This window comes from Penicillium paradoxum (genome assembly GCF_028828445.1).
Source record: "Penicillium paradoxum strain IBT 22861 chromosome Unknown utg000002l_segment0_segment0, whole genome shotgun sequence".
NCBI classification, from domain to species: Eukaryota; Fungi; Ascomycota; class Eurotiomycetes; order Eurotiales; family Aspergillaceae; genus Penicillium; species Penicillium paradoxum.
Genome location: NW_026643180.1, coordinates 2,998,448 through 3,009,235, shown reverse-complemented (window position 1 = coordinate 3,009,235; position 10,788 = coordinate 2,998,448). Strand labels below are relative to the sequence as shown.

Below are 10,788 nucleotides of genomic sequence, written 5' to 3'. Positions count from 1 at the left end.
TCAGAAGACACCCCAGTACCCTAACATGAGCTCCGAGTTTCGCAAGATGTTACATACAACATAGAGTGCGCGAAGAATCCGAACGCAGGTGATCTGCCGGCAGCCCGAGCCCGTGCTCTTCCGTACCGTTGGGAGTAAGAATACAACCTAGGTCATGTATGGAGTACAGAATAAATACCTACATGTACAGTACACAGTACCTGCAAGAAGGGTGTCCCGGTGCCCACAGGCTGGGGATGGCTGTCTTTGGCTGACTGAGCTTCCATGGCCTCCCGAAAGTGACCCAGTTACCGTACCGATCCGTACCGGCTGTAATACGGCCAGATGGGAAAAAACCGAGAAAATTCCAGGCGCAAAAGAGCTTCTCCCCGAATTCCTTCCTCTCTTTCTTTTTCTCCCCCAGGCTTTGTGACCACTTCTCCATCTCCTCCATTTTACCCATTTCATATATCCTGTCTGAGTCGACATGGCTTCTTCCCTCAGAATCGGTACTACCGCTCTCCGGTCTTCCATCGTGAAGCCGGTGCAATCCGCTGCCTTCAATGGCATGCGCTGCTACTCTTCCGCTAAGGTCAAGGTATGACGCTCATCCCTTTCCAATTTCAATCAAGCTTGAATAGAACGCTAATTGAGCATAATCATATAGTCCCTCAAGGACACTTTCGCCGACAACCTGCCCGCCGAGATCGAGAAGGTCAAGAAGCTCCGCAAGTATGTGACGCGCCCTTTCATTCGAGTTCAGGCAGTAGCTGATCATGGTATCCAATTGTTATAGGGAGCACGGTAACAAGGTCATTGGTGAGGTCACTCTCGACCAGGCCTACGGTGGTGCCCGTGGCATTAAGTCCCTCGTCTGGGAGGTAAGTCAAGAAAAAAAAAAGAAATCTCAATGCCCCTTGGGTGCGAAGGAAGCTAACCTCCATTTTTTCCTTGTAGGGTTCCGTTCTCGATTCCGAGGAGGGTATCCGTTTCCGTGGCTACACTGTAGGTCTCCATCGACTTGATGGTCAATTTTCATGTTCGCTCATGGTTATTTTCTAGATTCCCGAGTGCCAGAAGCTCCTGCCCAAGGCTCCCGGTGGCGAGGAGCCCTTGCCCGAGGGTCTCTTCTGGCTTCTGTTGACCGGTGAGATCCCCTCCGAGCAGCAGGTTCGCGCCCTGTCCGCCGAGTGGGCTGCCCGTTCCGATGTCCCCAAGTTCGTTGAGGAGCTCATCGACCGTTGCCCCAACACCCTCCACCCCATGGCCCAGTTCTCTCTGGCCGTGACTGCTCTTGAGCACGAGTCCGCCTTCGCCAAGGCCTACGCCAAGGGTGTCAACAAGAAGGAGTACTGGACCTACACCTTCGAGGATTCCATGGACCTCATCGCCAAGCTGCCCACCATTGCCTCCCGCATCTACCGCAACGTCTTCAAAGATGGCAAGGTCGCCCCTGTCCAGAAGGACAAGGATTACTCCTTCAACTTGGCCAACCAGCTTGGCTTCGGCGGCAACAAGGACTTTGTTGAGTTGATGCGTCTGTACCTGACCATTCACTCCGATCACGAGGGTGGTAACGTCAGCGCCCACACCACTCACTTGGTTGGCAGTGCTCTGAGCTCCCCCATGCTCTCCCTTTCCGCTGGTCTCCAGGGTCTTGCCGGTCCCCTTCACGGTCTTGCTAACCAGGAGGTCCTGAACTGGATCACCAAGATGAAGCAGTCCGTCGGCAGCGATATCAGTGACCAGTCCATCAAGGACTACCTCTGGGCCACCCTTAACGCTGGCCAGGTCGTCCCCGGTTACGGCCACGCCGTCCTGCGCAAGACTGACCCCCGTTACGTCTCGCAGCGCGAGTTTGCTCTCCGCAAGCTGCCCGATGACCCTCTGTTCAAGCTGGTCAGCCAGGTCTACAAGATCGCTCCCGGCGTTCTGACCGAGCACGGCAAGACCAAGAACCCCTACCCCAACGTCGATGCCCACTCCGGTGTCCTCCTCCAGTACTACGGTCTCACCGAGGCTAACTACTACACCGTCCTGTTCGGTGTGTCCCGTGCCATTGGTGTCCTGCCCCAGCTGATCATCGACCGTGCTCTTGGTATGCCCATTGAGCGCCCCAAGTCCTTCAGCACTGAGGCCTACGCCAAGTTGGTCGGTGCTAAGCTTTAAGCGCATGACTTTTCCCATTTTCTTTTAATATCACCTTTTGGGGCCCGTGAGGACCCGGGTTAGACATTTGTATTATTTCCTTTGTTTGACCGAGAAAGTCTTGGGGTTATTTTCATGTTGTATGATAGGGACTTGATCGGTTCGAGCGGGCCTTGTAACAGAACTTCCATGTCAAATCATTTCTGGTCTCCACTCTGTAGTTTATTTCTCTACTTTAGTGGATATGAAAAGGCGGAATAAAAACACTTCACAATATTCTTGCACTCTGATTCAGACACCGGTCAAGAGCCAAACGTTGTCGGGACTGGAGGTACAGCGTAGCGATTAAACGGTCTGACGGCTACTTGTGTTGAATCGAGCACATGCGGGATTGTTGGGACAGCTCAACGATTGTCTCCACCTTTTGCTAGGGATCACATACATCTGGCCAGAGGAGGGAGTACAGCAGTACAGGAATAGAGGAGTAGAGGAGTAGAGCAGTATAGGAGGATCGGAGGATAGGAGTACACTGTCAGTCTTCAAATGCAAAAGAATTAAAAAAAACAATGTAATCAAACTCCAAGTCCGATCTACAAAAGACTTAGAAACAAAAGCTACGGAGCACCTTGCGCCGAATCGCGGAGGGTCTGACCCCGGAGGACTGGTATGGGAGGTACCCAGTACCCAATGGTATGAGTGGACACTCTGGAGATCAGATGTACCAGGTACAACAAGTACACCAGGTACCACCTGTCCCCCAGCTTACTGCTTGTTTCCCCGGCCCTATAAGACATCTGGCTTCCTCTCCTTCTCCTTCTTCCATCCAACCTTTCTATCTGCAATCCATCCTTGCTAGACTTTCTTGGTCTTTTTCTTTTTCTTTTTCCCCCTTCAATAACGCACGAAGCCCCCTACATCCCTTGGTCAGGGCCCCTTTCAGCGCATCCCCCATCGCAGAATGTCTACAACTCCGTCCGCGGCCTCGGCCCCTCAGCTCGAGAAGAAGCCCGTCAAATTCAGCAATCTATTGTTGGGTGCAGGATTGAACTTGTTCGAGGTCACATCATTGGGACAGGTATGATATACTCCAATGATCATCAAGTTCCTAACTGACCATCCCAGCCGCTGGAGGTGACCAAGACAACCATGGCCGCAAACCGAGGCGACAGCTTCGCGGGCGCTATGGCTCGGATTTGGGGCCGTGGTGGCATCCTCGGTTGTAAGTGTCGATTCAATACCCGCCTCCAATTTCCCCCGACATGTGCACTTAGCGCGTGGGGCGGACCCGCACCCAGTGATGAACTCAAACTAATTGCGGGATTCGATCTTTATAGACTATCAGGGACTCATTCCGTGGGCCTGGATTGAGGCATCCACCAAGGGTGCGGTGCTCCTCTTCGTCGCCTCCGAGGCCGAATACTATGCCCGCACCTTCGGCGCCAATGACTTCGTCGCCGGTATCAGCGGTGGTATGGCTGGTGGTGTCGCTCAGGCATATGCTACCATGGGTTTCTGTACCTGTATGAAGACGGTCGAGATTACAAAGCATAAGTTGGCTGCTGAGGGTGTCAAGCCCCCTGGCACATTCGCGACTTTCATGGATATCTACCGCAAGGAGGGAATCCGCGGCATCAACCGCGGTGTTAATGCCGTCGCCATTCGTCAAACTACCAACTGGGGTTCCCGCTTTGGTCTGTCCCGTCTGGCTGAATCCGCTATTCGCAAGTCTACTGGAAAGGAAGATGGCACCAAGCTGTCGGCCTGGGAAAAAATCTTGGCCTCCAGTCTCGGTGGTGGTCTGTCCGCCTGGAACCAGCCTATTGAGGTCATCCGTGTCGAAATGCAGAGCAAGACTCCCGACCCTAAGCGCCCCAAGAACTTGACCGTTGGCAAGACATTCAAATACATCTACGACAGCAACGGCATTCGTGGCCTCTACCGTGGTGTCGCTCCTCGTATCGGCCTGGGCATCTGGCAGACCGTCTGCATGGTGGCTCTTGGTGACATGTAAGTGTTTCCACTTCTCGCCCCCCTTCTCCAGACTTTTCCCCTCATTCTATCGTCATCGATCCACTTTCCCTCTTGTTATCATGTGAAACCTCGGGCTAACCATATCTCCTTTCTACCGAATAGGGCCAAAGAAGCAGTCGAAAAACTGACCGGCGACACTGTCACCGCGAAGCACTAGAGAAGGTTTGAGATACCCTTCTGCTGTGCAGTGGTTTTTCGGAATAGAGATTTGTTTTAGTCTAGATGCAATTGCTCATATCACTTCATATTTAGTCCGGACTTGTGGACAGAACCGATACCCATTGAATACATTTGCGGTTTTTTTTTAAAAAAAAATTCTTTCTCAGCAATCTGCTGCTCGAATTTTCATTCTTTCTTTTTCATCCTTCTCTTATGAAATGTATTGTTCTGTTCTACTTTTTTCCCTTTTCATTTCTCAAGTCTTCGAATGTCACTTGGTGGACATCGACAATACAATGCGGACCAGAAGATCATAACCCTGAATTTAATTTCCAAGCCATTCACAATCCCAAGAGCCAGATCTGATGATCGACAAGCTCCCCGTCTTTCGTCGATGATGGCATTAGACCCCAGACAGAGAGAATCCTCCGATGTCGGCGCGTGAATCGGCCCTTTCAGTCCTTCAGTCCAACGAGTTCTCCATAAATGCTGGTATTAACCAAATAAATAGGAAGGATTCAATACCTGACATTACCCTTAGGTCAAGTACCAAGTTGGTGCCAGAAAACGCCCGATGGCACTTGTAATGACACTTGCGGTTCGAAGCACCAACGTTGTATAGAACGGGCCGCAACCTCATGCTTCGCCGAGGCCACGACCTCGGCTGATGCAAATCACAACACTCGTGCATCCTTCGCATTTTACAGATACAACGCATTTTGCCGTCGGTTATTAGGATCATACGAGTTTATATGAGTGGATTATCGGAAGAACGGGTGTCGGCCTTCGCCGTGTCTTGAGCGTTGCACATGCGTTTTTTGGTTGTGGCCGAGGATATTTTCAAATTGGTTAATATAACCATATTTCGACTCTCCAAACATCCAATGGTAAGATGGCCGAGTTGGTCCAAGGCGCCAGGTTAAGGTATACCTTAACTCCACAACTAGCAATAGTTTCCTGGTCTCGAAAGGGGCGTGGGTTCGAATCCCACTCTTATCATCTTTTTTTCTTTGTCGCGTCTGCTGTCTTGCTCACTAGAACATTCTCCATTGATTTCAAGTGAGTGTTGGCAAGATGGGCGTGGAAATGGCAGGGCTGTGCGTTCTCACGTAGGAAAATTCCGAGGTTGGTCCATCGAGACTGGGTTCCATTCGCCAGTATTAACCACAATTTATATTGATCTAAAAATGAAACTGCGGCTTTATCCGTGGAAATCCTTTCGTACTGTACTGCTAAGGGACGGTTCTACACAGAGTCTTACGGGCACAATTGATGTTAGATAGACCAACGAGGAGACATGATTCACCACGTATAACCACAGAGCAATGTCCCGATTGAGTAGCCTACTTGATCGGCCACAAATAACAAATCTCAAGTCTCGACGAGGGATTACTTGGAATCAGAGCCACTTTCGCATCCTCATCACACATACTAAGTATATCCATATTTCTATCCGCTCAGATAGATATGTCACCTAAGGGTCCCTTTTACGACTATAAGATTGGAATGTTGGATTATTATACCACGACTAGGTACTTATCACACCAATAGCATCCCATACCTCTCAACAGTTACACCATAAGATTGAAAACATACGAATCGATTGTTTGTATCCTTTGTTCTTTTTCTCACCACGGCCTTCCGTTGCCATCCCCCAGTGACTACTGCATTGCCTGCCACCAATGCCTTCACATCGCCTTAGCCAGTACATAAGACCAAGGCATACATGTTGGAGGGGTTAGTAACGTATTTGTATAGATAGACATGCAGCCTACATCAAAATCTATATAAGAACATCCAGGCCATGTGCATTTATGCTCTCTCTCTTTCAGCGCCATTGCCTGGTCGTATATAGCAGATATAGGTATCCTGGTATATCTAAATTCCGTAGAGCCGTGATGTTTTGGTCGACAAAATGTATACGATTTTCATGTTATTAGATAAAGATAATCAGGCATTGAAAGCGTGGCATTCCAATTTGACATACAGAGAGCACTATGGACTGGAATTAAAGATGAACATGGGGGAAAAAAAGAAAAAAAAGAAGATGATAAGAGTGGGATTCGAACCCACGCCCCTTTCGAGACCAGGAAACTATCGCTAGTTGTGGAGTTAAGGTATACCTTAACCTGGCGCCTTGGACCAACTCGGCCATCTTACCATTGGATGTCAGGAGGTTGACCAAATTGACTACATAAGGCAAAGGACATAGTGAGCCTTAAGTACCTCACTGTCAAATGGGTGTCAAAGAATCGAAAATAATAATTTTGCCTTCAGTCCACTCATATAGGCCCAGTATGCTTGATCTTACTTACTTATAACCTATATTTTTGTTTTATCTTGTTTTATCTTGGTGTGTTCGGTTGTTGCCTACATGTTGTGTATAAATAGATGTGTACGTGCATATGCAAGGGCTGTCCTCTCCTTCTTCGTCTTCTTCGTCATGGATATATAAGACAAAGAGACATCGGAAAACACAACCTCAAAATCCGCAGTCATATAGAATGAATGTCAGAGGCAGGTTCATTTATGGGTGTCGTATCTTTAGAATCATTGCATCTTAATTCCCTCCACTGCTACGGTAGATCAAAGTGGCTCGTTGGGTTAGATACTAGAAGTCTGGGTATGTCTGTGACGGACTTATAGATTGATCGCTGATGGATGAGTATATGTCGTCCATGGTATACCAAACAAAACATAACTAAGATACAAAGAGAGATACCTCTTTAACACCTGGATGATGAATCGGACGTCTCGTCCACTGTATATACAGGTGTGCAGGTAACACCCGAACCCATCATGACATTACAATAGAGACACCGATTACAGCATTCATAGATATGCACCCAATACGTCATATATTCACCGGGCCTGGTCAAAAGCTGGTGTTCCATATTCGCTCCCCTGCTAATTTGTCCCGCTATATGGCTCTAACGTTGAATGTACTCGAGACCTGTTCCTGATCCCCAGACATTGCTGATCAAGCTTCCCACCGACCAGTGCTGCCCGCGAGTGGTTGCTCTGAAAGCCCATATCCAGGGCATAACCCGCATGCTATAAAGATAGAATGAGATGTAGCATATGAAAAAGTCGGACCAAATCGAGTTGCTGAAACCGCGCCCATAGAAACAACAAGAACAGAAACGCACCGGGCCCAAGTATAAATGAGTCAATGACAATGGTTTTACATGATCGATTCGTCCTATCATGCACTAGCCGACTACCAAGGTAGTATGGTCATAGTTATTATAGCACTTATTTGCACCGGGTGAGCATCTCGTATGGTTTTTGAGAGTTCCCACGGTATAAAAGTCCGAATATGGAAAGTCTGTTGGGGATATTAGCTCGAGAACAATATTATACTAGTTGGACATAATCTTGGCCAGCATTGAAGTATTGCTGGCCGGCCAACAGTTGAGCACAGGTGGAGCGGAAAGTAGACAGCGGGCGTTGCACGGAAGGATACGATGGACTCCACCCCTCCCCCCAAGGACTTAAATACACACAGTATACCGTGCAACATTAAGTCAGTGTTCGATAAACACCACTAGGGCCAGTATCGAGAGCTGACCGGCAAACATCCAAGTACAGGGAAGGAATGGAGTGGTTCATTGAAAGGGCGTTAGGTCATTCTGCTTTAAATTCAGCCAAATCAGTTCGCCTCGAGTGTGGAGCTACCGTGAGGGTTGAAGCATAGGTAGTCTGGAGTCTCTATACTTGTGCCCCCCTGGTCTTAACATAATCATAGCCACACGGAATTGTACGACATACGGACTTCGCAGAAGCTCTTCCGCCCGTATCATAGACATCAAAGGCGGGCAGCAGGGGAGGGAAACGACCAGCTTCATTTAAGCAAGGCAAGCCGCCCTATACATGTGTCTATAACTCTATATGCCATGCCACACGATCCCGGAGCTAAGGAAATGATAGAGTCTGTCCAGCCCGTCCATGAACAATGCCGGAGGCTGTTAAATGGTTGTATATCTTGAGGTGGCCAATCGATTTCAGATAGACCTATGACAGCACTCCTAGTCATACCTTTTTGGCCCAACTACACTAGAGAATGAACAGGAGACCAGATGGGATAAATATGCCTTTGCTGATATAGTACAGGATTCACACCCAAACTAGGAATTGGTGATCACCAGGCAACAACCATAATCTGACATAGTTATGACCACCTAGTCTCCAACTATTGTACATTGTATTGTCCCTTTCCCCTCAAGCATTGGCGAGGTATACTTTCTCGCTACTTTCTCACTTGGATAGTGATAGTTGTAGACCCAAAAATCAACCAAAAAAAAAGAGATGATAAGAGTGGGATTCGAACCCACGCCCCTTTCGAGACCAGGAAACTATTGCTAGTTGTGGAGTTAAGGTATACCTTAACCTGGCGCCTTGGACCAACTCGGCCATCTTACCATTAGATGTCAGGAGGCTGGCCAAATTAACTAGATGAAGGAAAACTAAAAATTTGTGTAAGGACACATAGATAGTAGTCGAACAAGCCCCTCAAACCGAAGTCAACGCTTGTCAATAAATGAGAATGACAATACCTTAGCTTCATTGTGTTTGTTGGAGTATATCTGAAGGTATGTTCTGCCTGAAATGACGTATCGCGGAGAGACCGGGTATTATAGAGAGAAACGATTCATATTTAGAACAAAATGGTTGGTAGGTTGTACATATCTAGGTAATATACATATAAAAATCAAGGAAACACAATAATACAACATATATCTAAGATGGCGTATAAGAGAATCATGCCCATTGCCGAGGGTGTCGCAGCACATCCATAATTTCCTTTTCTCTGGTTTTATCCTCCGCTAGCTCGTCTTCATCGCCCACCGACATGTTCTCTGTCCTCGTACCAGAAACCGGGTCCATATAGGCCCAGCTAGCGGTGCGCGGCAGACTCATCAAGATGCTTTCAATACGCGCATTTGGAGTGCGCAAACCAAAGCTTGTTCCGCGATCATAGACAAGGTTGAACTCCACGTAGCGGCCCCGACGTAGCTGCTGCCATTCCTTTTGCTCAGGAGTGTAGAGCATGTCCTTGCGTCGCTCAATGATGGGTACATAGGACGGGAGGAAAGATGCGAGGCCATCCGAAACGAACGAGAACAGCGTCTCCTGAGGATTGGAGGATGAACCTGCTGATGTTTGAAGGAAGCTGGCGTCGAGGTCATCGAAGAAGATGCCTCCAACACCACGGCACTCACCACGGTGTGGGAGGTAGAAGTACTTGTCACACCAAGCTTTAAACTTGGGGTAGTATGTAGCGTCATGGCGGTCGCATGCATCCTTAATGGTCTTGTGGAAGTGCTGAGCATCCTCTGGGAAGAGGTATGTCGGGGTCAGATCCGTGCCACCTCCAAACCACCAGTTTTTGTCCCCGTTGATAGGATCCTTGGGATCAGAGGTTTCGAAGTATCGGTAGTTAAGATGCACAGTTGGAGCCATGGGATTGTGTGGGTGCAAGACCAACGAGAGGCCGGCGGCGAAGAAATCCAGCGAATCTACATCCGAACCAACAAAGGACTTGTGGTCAGCACGCATTTTCTCAATGGCTGGGCGCGGCAATTTGCCGTACACCACAGAAACGTTGACGCCCGCCTTCTCAAAGACATTTCCGTCTTGAAGCACACACGAAACGCCCCCACCGCCATTGGGACGCGACCAGGTATCAGTCTTGAACTGTTGCCCATCAATCCTGCCTAGTTCCTCGATAATCTTTTGCTGATGCTGTTTGATGAGTTTTTCCATCCGTAAACGCATCGGCGAGGACTCGTTGATTTTCGATGATTGTTTCAGGGCCTCATCCACTTCAACCATGGATGGGGAGTCCAGTTCCGTGACTTCTTCTGTCATCTGATAGACATGAGCAACGTTTTCCCGTGGATTTGAAAGCGTGGTGTCATACCATTGAGTATATGATTGCGCCAATGAATGGCACGCCAAAGGCGAGACGCAGGTAGGGCCGCCAAACGGTGAAAGGTTTGGGTTGAGGTACTTTCTGCGCGGTAGAATATCCCCGAAGCGAGAGTCTAGCGCTTCCACCAGCAAGGCGGGCATTCCGAGCAGACAACAGTGACAGCGAGCTGCGTAGAGGCATATATGATCGGGTGGCCATTTTGCAACAGTGTTGCTTGAGCAGACGGTCTCAACACAAGAGCAAAGGATCAATGGCCAAGACCGAGAGAATAATACCTTAGACTCGCACAAATAATGATTTGAGAAAGAGATTGAGAACGAATCAATGATCCGGCAAAGTACCACGTAAAGTACCACGCAACCTCGGTCTCAAATCGTACGACTTTCTTAGAGCTGACATCAGGAGTTTGATCTGTTTGTCTGGATGAGATAAGCACGATAAGCGGCCCTGGGGTTCCGGACCATCCTGAACCAGGCACCACTCCATACTCCATACTCCCGTGAAACCAGTATCAGTGTGATACCTGACTACGGATT

At 48.7% G+C, this 10,788-nt stretch overlaps 3 protein-coding genes across 3 annotated transcripts; 2 read left to right on the top strand and 1 right to left on the bottom strand.

Moving 5' to 3' along the window:
• Positions 1-466: 466 nt before the first annotated feature.
• cit1 (citrate (Si)-synthase CIT1) lies at positions 467-2,148 on the top strand (the record flags this gene model as incomplete). Its single annotated transcript, XM_057172124.1, has 5 exons — positions 467-577; positions 647-711; positions 776-860; positions 937-984; positions 1,042-2,148. 5 exons carry the CDS (start codon positions 467-469, stop codon positions 2,146-2,148), a joined length of 1,416 nt encoding a protein of 471 aa, XP_057036027.1.
• A 937-nt stretch (positions 2,149-3,085) lies between these two features.
• On the top strand, positions 3,086-4,315 carry N7457_001077 (putative mitochondrial DNA replication protein (Yhm2); the record flags this gene model as incomplete). Its single annotated transcript, XM_057172123.1, has 4 exons — positions 3,086-3,202; positions 3,250-3,346; positions 3,462-4,134; positions 4,261-4,315. The coding sequence occupies 4 exons, from the start codon at positions 3,086-3,088 to the stop codon at positions 4,313-4,315; spliced, it is 942 nt and encodes a 313-aa protein (XP_057036026.1).
• Positions 4,316-9,078: 4,763 nt separating this feature from the next.
• Positions 9,079-10,450, bottom strand: hem13 (coproporphyrinogen oxidase; the record flags this gene model as incomplete). The annotated part of the gene is made up of 2 exons (XM_057172122.1): positions 9,079-10,188; positions 10,241-10,450. The coding sequence occupies 2 exons, from the start codon at positions 10,448-10,450 to the stop codon at positions 9,079-9,081; spliced, it is 1,320 nt and encodes a 439-aa protein (XP_057036025.1).
• Positions 10,451-10,788: the final 338 nt, after the last annotated feature.